The sequence below is a fragment of the Chrysemys picta genome, chromosome 3, assembly GCF_011386835.1.
Source record: "Chrysemys picta bellii isolate R12L10 chromosome 3, ASM1138683v2, whole genome shotgun sequence".
NCBI classification, from domain to species: domain Eukaryota; kingdom Metazoa; phylum Chordata; order Testudines; family Emydidae; genus Chrysemys; species Chrysemys picta.
Window position 1 is genome coordinate 121,326,904 of NC_088793.1, and position 25,947 is coordinate 121,352,850.

Here is a 25,947-nt window from a genome sequence, read left to right on the forward strand (position 1 = left end):
TTTCAGTATTAGGAAATACCAGGAGTAGAACCCACGACCTCAGTGTTCTCACAGAACCTCCTCCAACGCTCCCAATGTTAGCAGAGAGATGACCAGCCTCAGGTGCCTTCCAACCTTGGTAGCCAGACTGATCCACCAGTGTCCTCCAGTCCCCCTCAGGTGAACTAGAGCAGGAGGACAAGGATCCAATCTCTGAAGCAAAGGAGTCCTGGCACCTTGGAGACATGGGAAGGGCAACTCCAGAGCCAACAGGTGATCCGACTCATCTGTGGCCCAGAACAAGTTTGGGATTGGTGCCCCTGATGTAGTCAGCACCATCGATGCCAAAAAGGTTGGTGCCACAGGCAAGGTTGGTCCTTGTGCAAATGACAGTCTGGAGTAGCTGTGTGCATCGATGTTGAGGGTGGCAACAACCTCCACAGAACCAGCTGCAGCATCAATTGTGTCGGTGCCGAGGAAAGGCCTGGTACCGAAGAACCTTGCACTATCTCTATTAGGTGATTTGTGGGTAAGATCTGACTTGTATATTGACCTGGGTCTGGGGCTTAGTCCTTTGGGATAGGGAGAACATTTTTTCCTTTTACTGGAGTATTGGTTTTCATAACCATTCATCCCCATAAGGAATGGCCCTGGTGGTGATACTGGGAAACTGGAGTGTCTGAGGGAATTGCTTGTATGACTTCTGGCTAGCCAGTGGGTTAAAACAGAAGTCCTCTCTGTTTGGTGTGCCTTAATAGTAAAGGAACTCCAGCCTGTCACTCTGTCACCCCTCTTTGCATCTCTCCCCTGATTCCTCCTTCTCTATCACATCAAGCAGAAGCTACTTGCCTTTACTTTCAAGGCCTTTCAGACTATCCCCACCCCAACCCTACCTAACAGTTGTCAATCACTATCAAGAGATTGACTCCTGTCTCTGATTGGCCCACAATGTCAGCCTCCATCATACAGCTGTTAAAATTTCAAACACTTTTGTGCTTTCTCCCATGCTGCTTCTTACTTTGGGGAGGAGCACCCCATAAGCATCTGCAAAACGAACTCATTATCCTTCTTTAAAATTCTCCCTTGACGTGAGACCTACCAAAACCAAAACCTAACAATGGTTACGCTGTTTGTGTGCTGAGATCACTGCCCATCATGCTGACCAGTAATATCTAATTGTTTTCTTGTTCTCTCCCATCTGTTGTCTCATATTAGATTGTAATAATATGAGATTGTAAGCTCTTAGGGGCAGGGACTGTGTTTTTGTTTTTGTACAGCACCTTGCACAAATGGGACCTAGTCCATGGCTAGGGCTCATAGGTGCCACGATGATGATGATGATAGTTGAAAGGATGTGTGTGGTGGGGGCGACTAGTTCCTGTTCAGGCACGGGGGGAGGGCAATATTTGGGCCAATGTTATCATAGGGAGAGAATAATTTTCAGGCAGACAATGGCCTAACAGAATGGCTCCAGGGAGGGTGGCATAGCACACAAACACCTCGTTTCCCCCATACAAGCACTGCTAAATATGCCATTTGGTGGTACATTGCCTGAATACCAGTAGCTCACCGTTGGCTGAGCCACAGAGATCTACGATCTTCCCATTCAGGCAAGAGGATTCCAGACAGTACTATGTGATCTAAGCTTAACCATTCCAAACAATAATGGGGAATAGTAGAGGAGGTCCAGGCTTAAGGCTGCTCCATATTTTGGGTCTGACTCTATTAGGTACATAACACCTGGTGGGTAGTGCTGAGTGCCCTCGGATCCAATATATCCAGTGTAAGTCGAAGGCACTCAGCACTATTTAAGATCAGGCCTCCGAAAGGCTACAGTCAATGTAGACTATTCACAGGAAACCTGCTGCTTGCTGGATTTATTTTGATGGCACACAATATCTATTTTAGGAACTTCTAGTACACCTCTCCCATCAGTTGCTAGGGGTAGTGTAGTAGAAATTATAACAAAAAAAAGGTAACACATTAAGGCCAAAATTTTCAGCTGTTGCCAAAAATACTGGGTGTCACGCTTGACAAACCTACTGTCTGATTTTCAGATGTACAGAGCTACCCATAGCTGCAATTGAAGTAAATGGGAGCCATGGATTCTCAGTATCTCTGAAAATCAGCCCCTAATAGGAGTTAGGCACTTACGCACTTTTAACAAATCCCACTAGGTGCCTACCTGCATTTTTAGACAACTAAATACTTTCAAAAATCTAGCCCTAAGTCAGTAGCACCAATTCAGATACTTCTCGGGTGGGTGGGGGGGCAGGAGGGAGGCAAATTCCAGCAAACCCTCCAGTCTGCCTGACTCCTCTGTTTTCCCTCATTCATACGAAGATAGCCAAGATAACGATTGGGCCCACCACTTGCGCTCTGGCTCTAAAACTATCCAGGCTCCCCTCCAAATCCTGCATACTGGGGGCCAACAAGGGGGTCCCGCTTGGAGCTATAAACCCTTGACTCATACAGAGCTCCATTCAATTGTAAAAGGCTTTCTGAAGCCCCTGGAAAATCCTACCAAATTTGCAGAGGAATTTTTGTTAGTGTGCGAACCCTCTGAGGCAGACTTCTTGCAGCTGTGCAAGCTACTTGTAACCCCAGCGAGCATGAAAAATGGCTCACAGCAGCAAATTGGCCCACCAGTGAGCACCATTCTAATTTGCCAGACACCGATCCTGACGCTACCTACCGGAACAAATGTAAAAGCCGAGCTAAACACCTACATGAGGTCATTCCTCGAGTATGGACTCCTAAAACCAACTGGACGGCTATACATTGCTGTAAACAGCGACAGGGAGAAAGCCCGGGTGACTATCGCACCTGGCTGACTGATGTTTTTCTGCAACATTCTGGTATACAGCAACTGGGTGAAAATGGACAGGGCGCCGTGGCTCATGCGTTTGTTAATGGCCTCCTACCTGCTATTGGCAGCATGCTAAAGCGAATAAGTGTTGGGTGGGAGACCGAAACCATGGACAATTGCAAGCAGTGGCAGAGCACTGCCACCGCACTCTAAAAGGAAAGGAGGAACAGTCCTCCCAAAAGTTAATGGCCCTGCAAATACAGCATTATTCAGGGCAGGGTGGACAGTACCGGGGACGGGGAGGGTTCCAAGGACAGGGACGTGGTCGCGGGAGGGGTTGTGGAACTGGATTTTCGGGTTTGGGGATGTTTGTAATTACTGTAAGCAGCCCGGACATTGGAAGAACAAGCGTCCGCGCAGGCCGAATAGCTCTGTAAACAACCAGCTAGACGCCCTGTCAGCACAGCCAGTCAGTCCCCAGCCTTACTTTGTCCCACAGCAATGACGGGATGCCGGGGAACCTCAGGAAATTTTAGCTCCTTTACTACCTCTCACTCCCATGGGTGAGTGTGTTTTGACTATCAATGATCTTTCTCTCCCTTTCCTTGTTGATACGGGAGCTTCACTCTCTGCAGTTCGTACTACCGACCTGTCTGTGGTTCCCCGCTCTGGAAAAACTGTGTCCGCTGTGGGCATTACGGGAGTCCCAACCCCTTATCCCCTTTCAAAACCTCTACCGGTCCAGGTTGGTCCCCTTTCCGTGGATCATGTCTTCCTTCTCTCTGATTCCACTCCGGTAAACCTTTTGGGTTGGGATCTGTTATGTAAACTTGGCTGTACCATCTACTGTTTCCCAGATGGTGTCTACTTACAAATCCCCCAGTCCTCTCTGAGTGATTCTGTGGCCTCCCTGCTGTCTGAAACTTCCCTTTCCACTCCAGTCCCCTGTTGCCCATTGATCCCATCCCTTGAACACCTAATTTCACAAGTCTCATCCTCTCTGTGGCCAACCCACCCATCTGAAGTGGGCCACTTAAATACTGACCCCGTCTGCATTACTGTTGACTCCTCCAAACCCCTACCTCGCCTATCTCAATACCCTTTAAATCCCAAAGCAGAGGCTGGCATTGGTCCGGTCATGACTGCCCTGTGGGAACAAGGCATTATTGTCCCCTGCTCCAGCCCCTGTAACACCCCTATCCTCCCAGGTCGAAAAGCTGATGGTAAATCGTGGCGGTTTGTTCAGGATCTTCGAGCCATTAACCGCATTGTCATACTTTCCTGTTGTCCCTAACCCAGCAACGATTCTGGCTTCTGTCCATCAGATGCAACTCATTTTACTGTTGTTGATTTGTGCTCTGCTTTCTTTTCTGTCCCGGTTCACTCTGACTCCCAGTATCTTTTTGCCTTTTCTTACAAGGGGCAGCAGTACACATGGACCACGTTCCCTCAGGGGTATACTGAAAGCTCATCTTACTTTTCCCAAGCATTAGCCCGAGATCTCGCTGACCTTGTTTTCCCGTCTGGGTCCACATTGGTCCAATATGTAGATGATCGACTCCTCTGTTCCCCTTCTTTATCTGCCTCAGAAACTGATTCTTTAGTGCTCCTTACTGCCCTAGCAAACAAGGGTCACAAAGCTTCTCACTCTAAGCTACAGCTCTGTCAAGCTTCTGTCACATATCTTGGCTTTCTCCTCTCCCAGGGTTCCTGTACACTTTCTCCCACCCGCGTCCAAGCTATCCTTAGATTTCCCCGACCCTGCTCCCCATGCCAGGTCTGAAAGTTTTTGGGCATGGCTGGATTTTGCAGGCAATGAATTCCGCAATATGCCTCCCTTGCAAAACCTCTCCAGGAACTCACTCGGTTCTCTGTGCTTGACCCCATGCCGTGGCCCCCTGAGGCCAACTCTGCCTTTGTTTCCCTCAAACAGGGTTTGGCTTCTGCCCCCGCTATAGGCCTGCCTAATTATTCTAAGCCTTTTACCCTTTTCTGCCACAAACAATCTGGGTGTGCACTTGGAGTTCTCACTCAGATGCACCAAGACAAGAACCGCCCAGTGGCTTATTTCTCTGCTACTTTGGACCCTGTTGCCCAAGGCTTGCCCCCCTGCCTGCGCACTGTGGCTGCCGCGGCGCGCTTAGTCGAAATGTCTGAATCCCTTGTCCTCCGCTCTCCTCTTACCCTCATGGTACCTCACTCTGTGGAAACTCTCCTGCTACAACGTAACACAGCCCACCTCTCCTCCGCCCGCCTCACCAGGTACGAACTTTTACTGCTGTCGGCTTCGCATATCACCATGAAGCGTTGTTCTCAGTTAAACCCTGCCACTCTCCTTCCTTTGTCTGATGACAGTGAACCCCACGACTGCCTTGCAACTGTCCCTGCTGTCACCGTCCTGCGCCCAGACCTTTCTGATGTCCCTCTCCCTAATTCCGACCTTGTTTTGTTCACTGATGGTTCCTGTTTTCGAGACGACCAAGGTCATCCCCTTGCGGGATATGCTGTGGTGTCACTCTCTGAAACCCTAGAAGCTGCACCTTTACCTTCTGTGACCTCAGCGCAAGTCGCCTAATTAGTTGCCCTCACTCGTGCCTGCTTTTTGGCGGAGGAGCGCTCTGCCACCATTTACACTGACTCCCACTACGCTTTTGGGGTTGTACATGACTTTGGCACCCTCTGGCAAGCTCAGGGTTTCCTTACCTCCGCCGGTACCCCTATCAAAAATGGCCCCTACATCGCTGCTCTCCTGTATGCAGTTTTACTTCTGTCTGCCCTAGCTATTGTTAAGTGCCCTGGCCACTCGACGGCGGATACTGATGTTGCTAAGGGTAACACATTTGCTGACGCCTCTGCTAAACACACTGCTGCCATAGAACCTTCCCCAGATGAGTTTCTAGGTTCCCTTTCTGTTTCTATACCACCACTGTCCCTCACTGACCTCACCCTGCTCCAAGACTCTGCCCCAGAAGCCGAAAAAGACTCCTGGGTTGCTCAAGGTTGCTCTCTACATCCTGATTCCCTTTGGCGTTCGCCTACTGACGCTTTTGTGGCCCCCTTTTCACTCTACCCGTCTCTGGCCACCCTGCTACACGGTGTTTCGCAAGTCGGAAAGGAGGGGATGGTCTTTGCTGTAACTAAGGCAGGATGGTGGGCCCACCATTTCAGCTCTTTTGCAGCCCGCCACTGTGCCGCCTGTACCACTTGCCAAAGCCACAATATTGGTAAACCTGTAAAAGTGGCTCAGGGGTTCCGGGGCCTGCCCCAACCACCATTCTTGCACTGGCAACTTGATTTTGTACAAATGCCTAAGTGTCAATGATATGAATTTATTTTGGTTATGGTATGTTTATTTTCTGGTTGGATTGAAACCTTTCCTTGTCGCAAGGCTGACTCACTGTCTATTGCCAAATGTTTGTTAAATCATATTATGCCTGTGTGACGTTATTGACATAATCTGGGACCATATAGAACATGGTTGCAACCAAAGTCCTGTAGTGGCATCAAATCTTGTATAAAGGGGGTCAAATGAGGTGTCTAAGACAAGGTTATGGTTTTCTGGTTATGATTATGCTGTCTGTATGTGTGTAACTGCCCTGTTTAAGCAATTTGTCCTGAATTGGCACTCTCAGTTAGGTTCCGCCAGAACCAGCACCGTCACAGCCTGCCAAGGGAATTCCTGCCACTCTGTCCAGTGACCGGGGTACACATTTTACAGGACAACTTTTTCAGCACCTGGATCGTGTATTACATATCACACACCTGTTGCACTGTCCCTACCACCCACAAAGTGCAGGTGTAGTTGAAAGACGAAATGGTGTACTTAAGAATAAGCTTGCTAAAATTTGTGACTCTACAGGGTTAAGCTGGCCAGCAGCCTTACCATTGGCCCTTATGGAAATGGGGTCCACTCCATCCCAAAGGCATAAATTGAGTCCTTTTGAAATTGTTATGGGATGCCCTATGGCTAGGGCTACCATTACTCCAGTCCCAGACTTGAACTTGACTCACAGTACGCTCCTTCAATATTGCAAGGGACTAATGCAAGCTGTAAGTCACTTCCATTCACAGGTTTGAGCCGCCTGGCCGACGGAACCCACCTCTGATGCTTGCCACAACCTTGAGTCAGGTGATTGGGTCTATGTACGACACCACCATTGAAAACACGCCTTGGAGCCCCGGTGGAAGGGTCCTCATCAGGTACTGCTTACTACCCAGACGGCTGTTAAACTATCTGGCATCACAGCGTGGATACATGCTTTGCAGTGTAAAAAGGTACCACTCCCAGCGAACCAATCATCACCTCAGGACCACACAGAGTCAATTTTGACTCCAGAAGAAGACATAGAGGAACAGCCTGCAATACCTTACAATCTATGCTCTCATAAGGGTTGCCAGAAACAGACGACGACCTAAAGGAAGGCCCAAGAAGAAGCAGTAGCAAGCATGGCACCTGCTGGACGTAAAACCGTGACTGCGGTTCCCTCAGTTGAGGTTGTCAGAACCAGAAGGGCCTTGCCTCCAACATGTGTCTCTGATGGCGCCTGTTCCTCGGCTGCTGGTGTCTTAAGGTCTGGAGAGTCCACAATAACAATTCTTTTATCCAGCAGCAAGTGTTGATAGCTCAGACCCTTAATATCTCTAACTGCTGGGTCTGCAGCCACATCCCAGCCCACTCTCAAACTGGTGTTCCTGTCCTGGCAATCCCACTCAATTCCCCAGACCTCACTGGAGGGACCTCGTCCGTTTAACAAAACATGGAACAGCAATGACACTTGGGAAGCGGTGGGAATAAATGTATCTAAATGGATAAGTGTGGCGAAGGTAAAGGTCATTGGTGTTGGGTGTGTAATGGGACAGGGCTGGATCTGGGAAGGAGCAGTTGCCTTCAGCATATTGTGGCCAATGGTGTATGGGATTATTCGAACAAAACTAAAAAATGGCGGGCCGGGTATGGGGATATAATTTTTTTCTCAACCTGGGATCAAACAGAGAAATCAATCTCATGTTCCCCCTACAGTAACAATACAGTCTTTCAATGCCATGCAAATAACACCACTCCTTGTAAGGAGAATTACCATGTGCCCTTTGGGGGATATTATTCCTCCTTTGCAGACACCAACATGGCAAATGGGTGCAACCGACCCTTTCCAGCCTTGATAGGGCATCATTGGGTTTGTGGGACCAAAGCTTATACCGCATTACCGGCTAACTGGTCAGGTATCTGTTATCCTGCCTGGCTCTTCCCACAATTCCCACGAGAATGCCTCTGTAATTTCAGGCGGAAAAGAAGGGACTTATCAGATGCCCAATGGTATGTAAATAACATAAGCCCCTTAACCTGGGAAGAGGCTATTGGCAGTTCCTTTATCCCATTTGGGGGAGTAATACACCATGCAAAAAGGCTCCTGAGGTTACAAGCAGTAGTTGAAATAATGGCAAATGAAACCGGAGAATGTTTAAGAGCCCTGGCCAAAGAAACAGGGGCGAGCCAACAGCTGGCCCTCCAAAACAGTCAGGCATTGGACATAGTGCTGGCGGCCAAAGGAGGGACCTCTGCTCTCATTGGAAAAGAATGTTGTGTGTATATACCTGACAACACCAATGAGGTAATAAATCGCGCTAGCCACTTAGAACAGATCACATATCTTCCCCATGAAGAGCCGAGTTCTTTATGGAAGTGGCTAAGTAACCTGTTCAATTTCTCTGGCATAGGAGGCTGGTTGTTTCAGGGAGCCTTGACTATCCTGTTTGGAATCCTAATGATTTTTGTATGTTTTCAGTTAATCTCCTGTTGTATCCAAAATTGTGTAAGACATGCCATGCAGGTAGCTGCCCCAAAACAGAGTGCTAATATGATGATTCTAAATATCGCTGATGACCAAAGAGACAAAGAACGGTTGATATGTGGAACCCAGTAATTGTTGATCATTGCGTAGGTTGACCAAAAGGAGGGATTGTGAAAGTAGAATGAATTATATTGTAGAAGTAGAATGAACTAAAGAAATGCTATATGTTCCTTTAAGCAGGAATGAGGAATGTTGAGATAAAGTTGTCAGGAAGAGGAACATTAAGATATTGAACAATGGGTCCACTTAAGCTGATGGTGGGACATTAAGAGGAGATTGGTGAGAGTTAATAAGGACATGAGATATGTGTCTAGCCCCAGGTAAACTTATCAGTTCTCCTCCCTTTGTAATCTTGTTCATTTTGCGCTCTTTTATCTGTATAAATAAGGTGGTTTGAGCCTTGTATGGCGCTCACATTTTCTGGGTGTATTAGCAGAGCACTTTTGCTAATAAACAGAGTGGTCTGACAAACTGTGAGTCCTGAGTCTGACTTTGACATGATCGTGTCCCTTCATCCCCCCATCCAGAAAGGACCTTAGATATCCCTCAGTGAGAGAGTCTCCCATCTCTCTTACCCACATAGCACCTGAGCCAGTGCCACCAGGAATCAAGTTCTTGGTATACTCCCCTGTGTTCCGCCAACATAAAGGAATAGCCTCCTCATGCACTAGGTTGCAACACCATTTGCCCCGGCCACCCCTCTATCTGGATGGATGGAGGGGAGGGGCAGATTTTAGTGGTGTTGCGACCTCATGCGACAGGTTGTAACACCATTCACTAAAATATGTCCAGCCACTCCTCCATTTGTATGGAGGGGTGGCTGGGTCAAATTTCAGTGGTCTTGTAACCCCACAGCTGAAGTGATGCTTCAGACAAACTCTGGCAGCAGCTATACTGCTTTAATATGGGACCACTGCTTGAAAGTGGTTGAGCCATATCTTGCCCTGCCCCCTCCCCACACAGCTCCACAACCTACGGAACTTAGAGCAAGTACAAAAACCTGGAGAAGGGGTGAGGGGGTGTTCACTCCCCACCCCCAAATGGTGCCACTGGCCTAAGTGTATTAGGCTGGGCACCTAGACATTAAGATACCCAAAATAATGGCCATTATTTGCCTAAATTCAGCCTTAAAGGACAATGAGAAAGTACTATCTTCTCCAGTGACTGAAGCAATGACAGTCTTCACCTTTGTCCTTAGGGGAGAACCGGAAGCCAGCATTAAGTTGATTGCTGCTTGCAGGACCATGGTAATAGCAGTCAAACACTGTTCCGTCTGGTAACTACTACAAAGCCCCAAGTATATGGCTATTCAAGCAGTATCAGTAATTTAGCAGGGCACAGAAAAAGCAAAAATTTGGTACCATAATTGTTTTTTCCTTTGGGGATTAAAAAGCATGTGTTAATGTAGCTCAGGGATCGGCAACCTTTGGCACACGGCTCGCCAGGGTAAGTACCCTGGCAGGCCGGGCCAGTTTGTTTACCTGCCGTGTCCGCAGGTTCGGCCAATCGCGGCTCCCACTGGCCGCGGCTCACCGCTCCAGGCCAATGGGGGCTGCGGGAAGCAGCATGGGTCGAGGGATGTGCTGGCCACGGCGTGTCGCAGCCCCCATTGCCTGCAGCGGCAAACCGCGGCCAGTGGGAGCCGCGATCGGCCGAACCTGCGGACACGGCAGGTAAACAAACCGGCCCGGCCCACCAGGATAAGCACCCTGGCGAGCCATGTGCCAAAAAGTTGCCGATCCCTGATGTAGCTACTGCCAGCTTCTGATTCAAAAGTGACAGGTGAGTTTCTCAGAGTGGACACTTTCCCCCCCAATACGTTAGTCAGAATAAATTCATTCAGAAAAGACTGAACAAGAGTCGTTAACATTCACTCTGAGCAAAAGAATAGCTTTGATAACATCCAAACTCATTTGATTATTTTCTTCACTCCAAACACTCTTCATCACACTGAACTTTGGTTTCACTAGACTGTGTGTTCCCGGTAAATACACAGCATGTTTAACTCATGAGAGCAAAATATTCTGAATGGAAATTTAGTAGTTGTAAGAATCCCAAACATTCTGATGAATGAAGTGAAAAACTGGAACATTTCAGATACCTGAAAAGAAGTTCTTGGGACACTGGGACATCATATAAGAAAACAGGATTATCTCAATTTAACTGGACATATGTTTTCTTTAGCAACTGAGATGTGTATATGGCTGAAACTCCACTCCCTTTAGTGTGCTATAGTTTACACAAGCATTATTGGGTTGAAAGGCAGTGTGGTCTTGTAGTCTGAGTTCTTCCCTACATTGAATCTTAATTTCCTCCAAATTGCTTCACTTCCATCCTATTCCGCATCCCATCTGCTCAAATAACCAACGAATTACTTAATACTTACATTAAAGTGTCCTCACAGGGTTGAGGGTTTAAACCTCAATGAGTTTAATGGAGGTGGGGCAGGGGAGTGCAGCCCTCCAAGGGCTGCTGTTTCAGGCTGTCTGCAGACTTAGGAAGACAATACTGCGCTTGTTACATTCAGTAAAAATCTGATTCAGTCCAGAACCACTTGACTTACTAACCGATGAGCTGAGTATAAGCTGATGGGTAAGCAAGACTTCACAGAAAGCATTTCAAAGATATTCATATTGAACTGACACAATTCCAAAGGCCCATCAGGGAGGCCATTTCTTTATCGACTGATAGCAGGGTTCTGCATGTTTCTGACAGAACTCAATGGCTATATGAATCAAAGAGTCTGAAACCCATGGGGAAGCCAATTCAGCAGTTCTAGTGACTAGAGCAATTCAATACAAACAGGGTTGCTTTTACTTACAATTATAATTAGGACCAATTCTACAAATGTTGCTCTAGCTGACCCAAAGCTAATTATAGGAATGCAATGAGTTGTGGAGTTCCCTACCTTCTGGGCTATGGCTTCCTGCGAACTGACGAGAGTGCTGCATTCCCCATCATGGTATTCTTCTTTACATTCACGGCAGAACACGAACTGGAAAAAAACAACCCACAAGTCATAAAAACAAGTTAGGGATAAAACCAGCAGATTTCAGTCACAGAAGTAATAAAATAAAAATAAATTTGATTAATCAAATGAGCTTTTGCTGTGTGGTACATACAAAAATCACTGGGTACTGATGGGTTGTTTTTCTTTCACAGTGCAAACCTGTTTATATAAAAAGGGGACAAGCTGAATTGAGTTTTTTTATAGGGTTTACTATTGGAAGTAGTCTATATGCAAAGTACTGAGTCAAACGCATTCCCTTATGGAAAACTATTTTAGTATTTAGTAAAAGATAACTTTCTACAGGTCACTTGAACCACTGCACAAAACATAATATTATATACTTTCACAGATTTCTATAGAATGGTTTAAAAACAAAAAACAAAACAAAAAAACCCACAACACTATAGAAAGACAATGATTCTCTATTCAGTTTTGTAGGCTGTTAGGGGAATTGCTATAGAATTTTATTAAATTTTTTAGAATTGCATTTGTTTCATCCCTGTTAAATTCTATAGGTCTTTTCATAAGAGTTCAGCCACACAGAATGGCCTTTACAGACTAGTAACACATTCATCTGTAGCATTGCTTGAGCTGTAACTGCTATCTAAAATGGTTCATATGCAACAAGCTTGTTACCATTTTTATACTCCAAAATGAAGATATCTGTCTTGACATGTGTCAAAATCTTTGACCCATCAATTCCACATTAATTTCTGTGTCCTTGTGGATAAGAGGAAAAGTCAATAATGTAAAATGGGTCTCTCATGCTATGCCAAAGCCATGCTGTCTTGACCCACCTTCAGACTCTGAAAGACCCCTCAGCAGTTAGCTATTCTGACTGGCGTTATAAGCAAGACTGATAAAGCAGCCTTGATTTTTAGATACAGAGCTGCATTCAGATGTAATGAATAAGGATATCAGGGGAACCTGACACTGGGACATTTATCTGCCACAAATTCCATCTCCGCAATTCCATTTTGAACTCTTTTGAGCTTCTGTTGTCAATTTTATAAGTACTATAGAAAATCACATTTTATTATCATGCTGAAGAAACTACATTTTTTAGCAATGAAGCATTGTGAAAGAAAACAAGGCCAACAGGACTGATTCTATTCTTCAGAAGTAACATGGGAGTCATCATGGAGCTCTGGGGAAAAGGAATGGATTGAAATGAAATGCATGTTTTTGTTTTGTCCAGATCAAACAAAGTTATGGCTCTTTCTTGTCTGTCAGTTTTCTTTGGCTATCATGCCTATTATCTGTAATTTCTTATTTTTCCTTTATTCACCACTTATATTAATTCAGTTGTGTTTATTAGTAATCTGTTTAATGATGGAAGTATCTTTGCCAGGCACACTGTATGAGAGACTGCAGTATTGTTATTAATAAATGTTTTGATTATGGTGGTACCCAAAGGCCCCAATCAGGACTGGGCCTCAGTGTGCTGGGCATAAGAACAGCCATACTGGGTAGGATCAAAGGTCCATCTAGCCCAGTACCTGTCTTCTAACAGTGGCCAATACCAGGTGCCCCCAGAGGGAACGAACAGAACAAATAATCCTCAATTGATCCATTCCCTGTCCCCCATTCCCAGCTTTGGCATATAGAGGCTAGGGACACTATCCCTGCCCATCCTGGCATACACAAATAGGCACTCTGGGGATGCTTAATTGTATTTCCCACTCCCTTTTTCTTTTTACTTAACCTATTTCTGGCCTCTATATTTCTTTGTCCCTACACATATCTCTGTGAAAGGGTTTTGTGATTTATATTGCCAGACCCACTGCTTTGCCACCAAGGACTGCAATTCCCTAGTCTCTCTCATCTCGCTCTAATTCAATTTTATGGAAGTTTCACAAATCTTAAAAAGACGCAAATTTCGCAAAAAATCCCCTCCCCCTCTCGCAACAATATTTGGCTTACCTCATATTGCAGTTTACATAATACTGATATCTGTTAGAACAATGCTATTTGCAAAACTATGTTGTATCACAATACTGTGTGGCCCCTTCCATGGTAATTTTATATGGCTGCAAGTAACTCCACAAATGATCTCATCCCATTGCTTTCTATAGTAATGAGTCTGATCTTTTGGTGAGACTGGAAACTCTTAGCAGAACTTATTAGATAATGGCTGAGATGTAAAATCAGTTATATCATGGAAGAACACCCTATTGGTTGGTTTATCAGAATAAATATGCCTTCCCTGATACAAATGCATTAAGTACTCCCCTGTCACAGCATAGCATGAGCAATAAAAAAAATGCACATCAGTTTAAACAAAAGAGTGGTTAATAAAATAGTTTCATTCATTTTAACTTTCAGATATGAAAAAAAGATTTGGAAATGAAATATGGCAAAAAATACCTCCAGTTAACCTGAATTTTATGGCTTCATTAATAATAATAATAGGAGTTATTTTGCCTCAGGAAAGAAAAAAGAATGCAAGTTGTTTAATTAGGATTTAGCACTTTTGCATAAATTTTATACTAAGAAGTGTTTAAAAATTATCATGTGACATAATTGCTAATTGAAATCACACTTTCTCCCCTTTATTTCTTTAAATAAAGAGAGCCTGACAATTTAATTTGATAATAAGTACCGCTCAATAAATTACTATTTCTTAGTATATTATTTATGTCTTAGAATTTGCTGTTGGCACCCACATGAAAGATACTAGTCTTGGAAAAAACAAAAACAAAAAAGAAAAATCCTAAAAGTCTCAAATCTATCCTTTAAGTTTTTTGCACAACATGAGGACTAAGGGGGACATTTTCAGAAGCAAGTGAGGGCTTTAGGCACACAAATCTAATTGAAAACCAATAAGACTTGTGTGTGCCTAAATCTATTAGGTGCTTCTGAAAATCGCCTCTTCTCATAAAGAACTAGGAAGCTGCAGCTGAAAGAAATATACAGGAAGCTTCTCAAAATAATCAAAGATGGGCCTCAGCAAAAATCCTGGATCCAAACAACCTCAAACTTAAGAGGTGTTAAAAATCTGAACCTCAATTCAGACACAATTTTATATAGGATTCTTATCTTAATAATTGTTCAAAACAAAAGTGCACATCTAAACACCTGCACACTCTGTCATGTTCAAAGCCTGGGTCTGAAATTTGCAGCTTGATCCCATTTCTAAAAGTAATGTGTGGGCGGGGGGGGAAGATGCTGGGGGCAAATTTTGCTCTTAGTTATACTGGGGCAACTGGGTCCTGACAGGGTTGCCTAGGAGTAAGTGAGAACAGAATTTAGCCCAGTGTGTGAAAAAAACTTTCAACCTCTCCAGGCAAATCTAATTAGAAAAACTCAGCTCTTAAATACTAAGGTGATGGATACTTTAGAAATACAGTTTTGCCACTTCTCCATAATATTTTGAAGATCTACCATTTCCTGGACCAGGCACACAAAATTCTCATCTCCCTTCTTGACTACCTCCCCCTCCCTGGTCTCCATAATGCTGACATTATCCCCCTCTTGTATTTACAAAATAGAATTATTAAATTAATCTTTTTCTATGTTACTCTGACCACAGCACTCCCATTTTTGAATCCCTGTACTGGCTTCACATTCTCCAATGCTTCAAGACTTAGATTTTTATCATCACCTTCAAGTCCCCTTCCATTCTGGGCTTCTTACACTTACATCTTTGTGCCTTCTTCTTCCAGGCTGCCTCTTACACATGAAACACCTTCCCTGAATGAATTGGTAAGACCCATCATGCCCTTCAAATTTCTCCTTGAGATTTGCCTTTATCGGGATGCCAGTAAGACATTAGACAATTAAAGATGGATTGGGGAAGTGGGAGGGGAGAATAGATGGGGTTAATTGGTTCTTTTATTAAAAATTATAAATGGTTAAAGTAAATGTGTATAAAAATCACATTTATTTGATTGCATCTCTCTTCCCTCACCCTCATCCAAGCCTGATTGTGTCTTTGGAAAATACTATAAAATAATAATATACGACTACTACTACAAATAATGTGTTTCCTTCAAAATAGTTTTACTGTCAAAGATTTCTGCATGCACTGCCTGCTCTCTACTGTATGCTTGTATAATCACAGTCACACAGCTTATGGATATTCAAGGATATCAATGTAAACTGTTATATGAAGAGATAAAATCACCTCCCTACTCACTATTCCCCTGTTTGTATCCAGTTCTGGTGTCCACAATTCAAGAAGAATGTTGATAAATTGGAGAAGATTTAGAGATGAACCAAAAGAATGATTCAAGTGACAGAAAACATGTCTTATAGTGGTAGAGTAAAAGACTGCAATCAGTTTAGTTTATCAAAGAGTAGATTAAGGAGTAACTTAATCACAGTCTATAAGTACCTACATGTGAAACAGAAATGTAATGATAAACAGCTCTTCAGTCTAACAAAGGCGCCACAAAATCCACCTTGTTAAAACTAGTTACAGCAAGACAAATTCAGACTAGAAACAAGATGCACATTTTTAATAGTGAAGGTAATTAACCATTGGAACAACGTATCAAGGGTTGTTGTAGAGTCTCCATCACTGAAAACTAGGTGAAAGACTAGGTGTTTTTTTCAAAAAGATATGCTCTAGTTCAAACCGGAAATAATTCAGGGAAGTCCTATGGCCCATGTTACACAGGAGGACACAATACATGATCACAATGATCCCTTCTGGCCTTATAGTCTATTTGAATACATCCAAAGATCACATTAGCCTGTTTTGCTACAGCACCACATGGGGAGCTCATGTGCAGTTGCTCATCCACTATGACCTTTAAATCTTTTTCAGATACACCGTTTTCCAGAATACAGTCCCCCATTCTGTAGACATGGCCTGCATTCTTTGTTCCTAGAAGGAAAACTTTGCATTTGGTTGAATTGTTTGAATGGACATGATTGTTTATGACTCACCCTGACCTCATCACTATGTACCCCTTTCCCAATCTTTATGTAAACCGTACATTTTATCAGCAGTGATTTTATATTTACTTCTATATCACTGATGAAATATTGTATAGTGTCAGTCCTAGTACTGCGCCCACTAGAAACAGTTCTTTTTATGATGTTTCTCCCAACTACTTTAAGATCTGTCACTAAGCCAGTTCTTAATCCATTTAACGTGTATTTTATTGATATTGTCTAGTGTTAGTTTTTTAATCAGAAGGTCATGCAGTACTAAATCAAACTCCTTACAAAAGTCTAAAGTATATTATATTTATGCAGTTATCTTTATCAACCAAAGTTGTAAATATATGAAAGAATGAAATCAGGTTTGTTTGACATGACCGATTTTCCATAAAACTACATTGACTGGCATGTTCATTGAAGGTATGCAAGTGTAAAACAGCAGAATTTGGCCACTTGGTTCCAGTTAAAATAAAAAAAGATGTCCTAAAAGAAAAGACTTCTCTCTTTCTCCTGCTTCTGATCCTCTACTTTGCTCTTTTTCACCTCATCTCATTTGCAGGTATTCAGTGCCATCAATTTAGAACTAGCACTATAGATGGAAGACACCAAGACAAACTAAAGCTCCAAGATGAAGACCGTGGTCAACAATTCTGCTTCTCAAGTACAATGGAACTTCCTGGATAAAGCTCATCTGTGCAAGAGACAGAGCTTTCTTGGGGGCCAGTCCAAAACTGTGGAATGATCTTCCACAAGAACTAAGGACTATCAAACCTCACCACCTTCCACTCCAAATGCATAAACACTGAGTAGCATGTACATTAAAAAAAAAAGCCTACCAAACAAAACAACAACACTACACTGCACACACAATTCACGGTTGGGAAAAGGAGGAGAGAATGAACCACATGTCAGGTATTACTTATGTTGCTTAATACATTCATGGAATACACTCAAATACTACAGTAATGAGGGCAATAGAAGAACCTATAGGGAACAGAATAGAAACTAACCAAGTATGGTCTAATACAAAGAGGACCAAAGAGAGTCTTTGTTGAATCCCAGAGCAATTGGCTATCCAGTACATATCAATCAAATACACCAAGAGTTAATGGATAAATATAAGGTACTTATATGGACCCCCACCATCACAGTATCTGACTGCCTCACAATCTATAATATATTTATCCTCACAACACCCCAGTGAACTAGGGAAGTATTATCTCCATTTTATGGGTGGGGTTCCTGAGGCACAGAAAGACTCAGTGACTTTTACAAGGTAACACAGGAAGTCTCTGGTGGAGTATGGAATTGCCAAGTCTCAGGCTAGTGCCCTAAGCACTGGACAATACTTCCTCTTCAGCCCTTTAATATCATTGGTTATACAGTACATACACTTTAATGTGTATGTGTGTGTATATATATTTATATATACACCTCTACCCCAATATAACATGACCCGATATAACATGAATTTGGATATAACACGGTAAAGCAGCGCTCTGGGGGGCAGGGCTGCTTTACCGCGTTATATTTGGCAGCAGAGCTCGGGCAGAGATTTAAAGGGCCCAGGGCTCTTTACATCACAGCTGGAGCCCTGCTGCCACTACCCCTGGGCTCCAGCAGCGGGGCTCGGGCAGCGCTTTAAAGGGCTTGGAGCTCTGGCCTCTGCGGGGAGCCCCGGGCCCTTTAAATCACCGTCGGAGCCCTGCCGCCTCTACCCCGATATAATGCGGTTTCACCGATAACACTGTAAGATTTTTTGGCTCCCGAGGACCGCGTTATATCAGGGTAGAGATGTATATATTGTCTTTATATATTACAAAAATCCCTCTTGGGCATAATGGTCTATGGACGGGCAAGATTCCCTTTTAAAAAAAAAAAAAAAAAAACAGGATGATCACAAAGAAATAACACAAAGAAAGCACCAAATAAGCAAAAGTCTGTTGTGCTGTTTTTTTGTTTTTGTGTTTGCTACCTATAAAATGAACACTTGGTCAAAAAAATAGAGTTTTGTCTTGAAAATGTATAAACAACATAAAATAAGACACCAAGTTTTAACACAAAGTGAGTTTTTATAGTCAAGCAATAAACTGTGGATTGAAGTAGGGATTTACAATGAAAAAACAGACAAGCCCTGAAGCAAATCAGAGCTGCTAGGCAATGTTGTTACATACAAAAACACTACACATGCTATACAGCGTAACCTCAGTATAGTACATTTCTGTTTAGTAAAATACAAGTACCAGTTTTTTCTAGTGCATTGCAAAATGTATATTACAGTGTTGTTTATAGAGCAACATTTACAGTGAAGCTATTCTGTTAAAAAAAAAGACCCCAACCCTACCCCACCCCCCAAACCTCCTTCATTATAAAGGATTCCATTATACATTACTTATACTTCAGAAATGTGCAGGAGTGAGAGAGCAGCCTGATTGCTTAATTAAAGTTCAATCTACATAATTAGGAGACAACCACCTCCCAAGCCTGGAACTATGCACTTATTACATTGGCTTTGAGTGGAAATAAGTAACTGGGTGGGCATTTATTGAACACCCACTTGTGGCCAGGAATCACGTTGCAGGCAACTTGCCTGTGAGCCTCCTTCTGCAGAAATGCTCCAGACTCTGTTGTGACTTCCAGCACCTCTGTCTGAGGCTTCTTTAATTGAAAATAAAGTTCACACAGTCCTCAGAGTCCTTAATCACAAAATTATCCAAACAATCTTCAGTGAGTTCCCACCATAAGGTCCATAATCATAATTAAATTTAGCTCTGGTTCTTCTGCCACACCCCCTCTTTCTAGCTGAAGCTCTAGCCCTCGCTTTCTTCTCTTTCAGTGTCTCCCATGTTCTGAGGGAGAAGGTGAGTCTATATACTGCCCTCTTCCAGAGAGCGCCTCCTGATTGGCTGCAAGTGAGGGAACACTTGTGCCACCCTACACTATAGAGCTCCTGATTGTGTGCCCTTAAAGGAACAGTGTCCTGGGTTCTCCACCAACTCCTAATTCTCCTGGACAACTTCCTCTCTTCTGCTACCTGGCCATTTTCTGGGCCTTTGTGCATTCTAACACCTGGAACGGGGTCTTCTGGCCCCCTTTATTATTAAAGGGCCAGTATACCCCGTTACAGCCAATTATACCTTTAAAAAAAAATAGAATGTCCCACTCCTTTGTTATGCTGCTTTTGTGAGCAACACTTCATCTGGAGTGTTAGATTGACTTTGCCTTTGGCACCATGTTATACCATGCACCAAAGTATCAGGTTTGCAACCATATGCCCCGTTTTGTGGTATTTATGTTTACAGTGAGCAAAAGCCTTCACACAATGCACAGACAACCTGTGAAACTCGTTGACATGGCACATTGTCAAGGCCAAAAGTATCAGTGGGTTAAAAAAATAATTAGATAAGTTCATGGAGGATAGGTCTGTCAGTGGCTATTAGCCAAGATGGTTAAGGATGCAACCCCATGCTCCGAGTATCCCTAAACCTCCAGTTGCCAGAAGCATCAGGCACTGGCCACTGTCAGAGACAGAATGCAGGGCTAGATGGACCCAGTATGGCCATTCTTATGAGTACATCCAAAACCTGGTTAGTTACAACCTGTAATACCTACATTTATGTAGTATTTGTGTCAGTGCCCATTCACAGTATAGGGAACACTGCAAATACCCCAATAAAGACTACCACATTTAAGTAACTATCCTTTTTAATGAGCCAGTTTTATCAGAGCTTAAAGTAATCACAAGAATACTAGTACTGGTAGAACAATGTAGGTCTTTCCCCCTAAAATACAGCATGCATACTTACTACTCATACATGAGCTAAAATCTGACTTTAGTGAAGAGTACGACAATCTGTCAAAACAATGTCAAAAATACAGTAGCACTCTCTGTGCAGCTCCTGCAATCTGAGGGCAATTTGCCATCAATATTATAAGTGGCAATTTTCTATAAACATTAAAAGCTTTAAGTGTATGACAGCATCAAATGTCTTAGAGAGTTCTCTGTTATTCTATAAAACGTACAAGTGAAAGTCTCCCTTCTGAGTTATACGCATTAAAATGTATGTATATTCCTCCCTAAGACCTAGATCTTGGCATTTATACCACTGTTCTCTACAGGGGGCACCGGGGAGCACTGAGGAGATTACGCCTGAGGCAGATAATCTCTTACAAAGCTTCTGCTTTTGCTTGGGGGATGGGTGCAATCTGCATCTGATGAGCTAGCCTCTGCTTGCTGATCTCTGTGTGTGGTCAAATCATCCTCCCCCCACATTCAATCCCTTTCCTCACTGGCTTTCTACCCAAGTGGTGGGAGGATGAAGAGGGGAGGACCAGGAGAGAGCAATTCCTAAACTCAGGGGAAGACAGAGACTGCTATCATGAGATGACCTTGGAAAGTGGCTGAAGGGACTGGGAGGGAGGAGAGTGCCTCCTCCACAGCTCTCCACTCCTGCCCATATGTACAAGGAGCCCAGTCTAGCTCTTAACTTACTGACTAGAGTCTGAGACCATATTAGCACATTCCACAATGTGATGCTGTATAATTGAAACATGACCATTTATATCATTAATATTGTCACTGTTGGACAATTGCAAAAAATCTTGTACAAAGTATATCATGTAAGATGTCAATGGTGAAGTTATGATTTGCTGAGTGTGATTATCCTGTTTGTATGCATGTATCATCTTTGTACCTAAAGTTATGAATATTGACTATATACCAGTATTTCAAATGTGTTTGCTCCTGAGGCAAAACCACCAGGTAATTTACATCCAGTCTGGCCAGCACATTGTGAATGAGCTATCCAAGTTGATGAACAAAGAATACTTAGCTCTCACAGTGGGTCATAGAAGAAGCTTGTCCCCACCTGATGAGCCTTCTTGTGGACACTTTAGCCAGAATATGGATAATGGCTACTCCTATGAGTCATCAGAGCATCCAAAGACATGTGACTAGCTCATGTGACCGTGGACTCCATATTGTGCCTGTAATTTTCCACAAATGAAGACTGAGAGCATTCCCTCCACATGGGAAAAGATATAAAAGACCCAGGAAACATCTCCATTTTGCCTCTTTCCTGTGCTGATCTCTGCATTATGGACTTACACTAAAAGGAGCATTCCAACCAAAGGACTGAGGACCTTCCAATGTTTTGGAAGTTACCAAAGACTTTACAACACCAGTTTATTCCATCATTGCTACAAACCTGATCCAAGAGGTTTGCAGTGTTAGTATGTATCTGATTTCTTTGACCATTTTAACTATCTCCTTTTTCTTTCCTCTTATAAATAAAGCTTTAGATATTGGATACTAAAGGATTGGTAACAGCGTGATTACTGGGTAAGATCTGAGTTATATATGGACCTGGCTTTGTGGCTGATCTCTTCGGATTAGAAGGATCCTTTGTTTGATTAAATTGATTTTAAATAACCACTCATCATAAAGTCTAGTGTCTGGAGGATGAAACAAGGGCTGAGATGCCTAAGGAGACTGCAATTGGGACTTCTTGTTAACTAGTGTGGTGAGACAGAAGTTTACTTTTGTTTCTGGGGGCTTGGCATATCTTATAATAGAACAACCACCAGTTTGGTATGAGTCAGCCCTATTTCTCAGCAGTTTGTCCTGAATCTGGTATCCTCAGTTGTGACCCACTGAGGCAGGATGACACACCTGCCCTGCTTCTTCCTGGCCCCAATCCTGGCCCATTCCACCACCCCCTCATTGTCTTGCCTCTTCCTGCTCCTGCTCCTCCTCATCCCCCCCCAGCACCTCCTGCCCGACGCTGAAAGCTGATTGGCAGAGCCCACTATGACTATTTTTTTTCCCGTGGGCGCTCTGGGGCTGGAGCACCCATGGAATTGGTGCCTACGGTGGTGGCAGAGTTGCATGGCTTGCCCTATGTGACTCAAATTAGTGTCAGGCTGCTGCTGGCACCCCTGGAGGGAAGAACTATTGCATAATGACTTGATCCTGCTCCCTTTGAAGTCAATGGCAACTAAAGCCAATGCTGCAGGATGAGGTTCTAAGAGCACAGGCACAATCTATCTAGTATGTAATTCTGAGCAATTTTATGCCTGGATGACTAGGAAAATGTAAGAGGTTGCAGGTAAACTTCCGATTCCTGCAAGCAATTTCCATAATAAATGGCATGACGTTTCTTTGGGAAAGCTTTGAACAAAAATTATTATCCCTTTCCTATCATTACTGGATTATTTTAGGCACTCAATATGAGCAATAAAAGGATTAGAAGGAAAACATGATTTAGGACAGTGAGAAATATTTTAAAGGGAATCCAAATTGCAGAGTGTGTCTAAATTTTGCCGTACCTTAAAACTGTTGAAGAATATGCTGTGGATTTGAAATATTTATTTAAACTAGCATTCTGCTTCTTAGAACTGATGAACAAACAAACCAGCCTACCTAAAGACACTGCTACTACTGATGACCTACAGTGTGTTTGTTCTGACCCAGCAAAGAGTAAGCACAAGTTAAACAATACCCCACAGGCCAGACTGTTATCACAGTTACACTGGTATCAATCCAATTTAACCCCACTGAAGTGATGTTGGATTTATACTGGAATTGCTGAGATGAGAATCTGTCTGGATGTCTCTAAGGCAGAGCTGCCATTATAAGTGATGCTGTACATGAATAGGGATGCATGCCAAACAGAATCACGGCTGGAGCTCTGTGTAAAAGGAAGGCACAGTTAAGTAGTAAAAGAAAATTTCTTAATAATCTAGGAATGTATTTAAAATGATATTTTAAAAGCACACAATAGCATAACTTTAAGATAAATTTCAACTTTAACATACTTCATGTGCCAGCAATGCCCCTCTGCTATGTACATTGGCCAAACTGGACAGTCACTACGCAAGAGGATAAATGGACACAAGTCAGATATCAGGAATGGCAATATACAAAAACCTGTAGGAGAACACTTCAGCTTCCCTGGCCACACAATAGCAGATGTAAAGGTAGCCATTTTACAGCAAAAAAACTTCAGGACCAGATTCTAAAGAGAAACTGCTGAGCTCCAGTTCATTTGCAAATTTGACACCATCAGATCAGGATTAAACAAAGACTGTGAATGGGTAGCCAACTACAGAAGCAGTTTCTCCTCCCTTGGTGTTCACACCTCAACTGCTAGCAGAGCACTTCACCCTCCCTGATTGAACTAACCTCGTTATCTCCAGACTGATTTATACCTGCCTCTGGAGATTTCCATTACTTGCATCTGAAGAAGTGAGGTTCTTACCCACGAAAGCTTATGCTCCCAATACTTCTGTTAGTCTTAAAGGTGCCACAGAACCCTCTGTTAACTTTAACCTAGTATCAGGGGTTGAGTTTTGCAACTCAGGTATCACAAGCTGAGTGGCTAGGAGCTGCATAAAGATACCCTTTAATTTATCACTTCTCCCAAGTTTAAAAAAAGACAATTGTTGTTGAATGCACACAACTAATAACAAGGGACGTCACCAGAGATGAATTTGGCTGTTTCTCTTCTGCTCTATCTCTGGCCATTTCCGAGGTTCTAAGGCTGAAAGGGCTACAATTTCAAATGACTTCAATGAATGCACCCACAAAATTATTGTGACAGACCAATCGGCATGTGAAACCACCCCACCTATGCATCTGAGCATCCAGCTGTACATTTACATGTAAATAGACCTGGAAATCTGGTGGGCACATTACCATGGTTGTGTGAAAATACAGTTTGAAACATTCACATTCAGTATAGGATTTTCAAAAGACTTAAGGGAGGTAGGTGCCCAACTCACACTGAATTTCAACAAAAACGGCACCTAACTTCCCTGTACTCCTTTGAAAAATCTCTATCATAATCAAAACATTTCTTACGTATAAGCCTTTAGTCTGTGCTACTCAGATAACTGTTGTTGTAACCCTTTCAAATAAGTACATTTGTTGTTGTTCTATTTGGTTGCTAAATTCAATCTTAACAAAGAAAACAACATAAAAAACTTTTCCCAGAAGATGGCAGCAGTGACACAGGAATCAACACTGGGAGAGCTCTGCTAAGCTTTTGGAACTGAATAAATTCTAAAAAAAAATCATATTGAACCGCCAGGACCCAGTCTAGGGTTACTAACAGCTGATACATGCAAAACTAGTCCTGACAAGACAGTCTCATAAAGAAGAAATGGTATTCAGATGCAAGAAAACATAAAAAGGAGGAAAGGGTGCTCTTTATTTCAAGGATTTTGCATCTTAAGACTCCTGAACATGGCAAGTTTAAACATCATAAACCGCCCCTCTCCAACCTTCTAAATATAATCATCCAGCAATTAAAACAACATAAATAATATATTACAGAAAATTAGATACTGTGGTATTTTCTTAGGGGTTTTGCTTTGTTCACATTATCTGCTAAGTGCAGTTCATGCTATACGTATGTAGGTATGTATGTACGTACGTAAGTGTGTGAGATAGAGAGAGCGCACACATTTTCCTTTTTTAGAAACCAATTTTTTCTAAGAGGATGATTAGCTTCAAGAAGAACTCTGTGGGAATGCATGTCCTTTTAATAACACCAGACTGAACAAAGCACTAGAATATAATATGAGGAAAAATTGTTCATTGTTGTAGGGATGGACTATATAATCTTGTGGGTCTCTTCTATCTTTAATTTACTTGGAAGCTATGAATATCAGAAACAATTTAAAAATAAAGAATAATGACTATCTAGTAATCAAATCTGATCAGAGTGCTCTTCGAAGCTCTGTATCATCCTGTGCTACAGCTGAGCGTGAGCATGAAAAGCTTGCAGTGCAAATTCTAGATGTGGGATAGTAATTTAATTGGGGCAAGTAGTCACATTAGATGGCTCTGACTAGAGGTGGTTCTGAACCAAAAAAACCCCCAAACAATTACCCACCTTTGGTAACTGTTGTTCTTTGAGATGTGTTGCTCATGTCTAGGGCCCTACCAAATTCATGGCTATGAAAAACGCATCACGGACCATGAAATCTGGTCTCCTGCCGTGAAATCTGGTGTTCTCTGTGCTTTTACCCTATACTACATGGATTTCATGGGGGAGACCAGGGTTTCTCAAATTGGGGTCCTGACCCAAAAGGGTTTATTTTAGGGGGTTGCGGTATTGCTATCCTTATTTCTGAGCTGCCTTCAGAGCTTGGTGACCGGAGAGTGGTGGCTGCTGACTGAGGGCCTAGCTCTGCAGGCAGCAGCGCAGAAGTAAGGGTGGCAATACCATATCATGCCATCCTTACTTCTGCGCTGCTGCTGGCAATGGCTCTGCCTTCAGACCTGGGCCCCTGGCCAGCAACCACCACTCTCCAGCTGCCCAACTCCAGCTGCCGCTCCTCCTCCTCCGACTTATGCGGCTTTGGAAAAAAGATGAGCAGATAAATGTTCTGGCTCATATGGAACT

The 25,947-nt window shown here is 43.2% G+C and overlaps 1 protein-coding gene across 3 annotated transcripts in view; it reads right to left on the minus strand.

Annotated features, from left to right (window-relative positions):
- Positions 1-25,947, minus strand: part of PRKN (parkin RBR E3 ubiquitin protein ligase) — a 1,174,462-nt gene that overhangs the window by 21,957 nt on the left and 1,126,558 nt on the right. For all 3 annotated transcript variants that reach the window (XM_065590384.1, XM_065590382.1, XM_065590383.1), the window contains one exon: positions 11,546-11,632. In XM_065590384.1, coding sequence (XP_065446456.1) covers positions 11,546-11,632 — 87 coding nt within the window. The remainder of the gene's footprint in view (positions 1-11,545; positions 11,633-25,947) is intronic.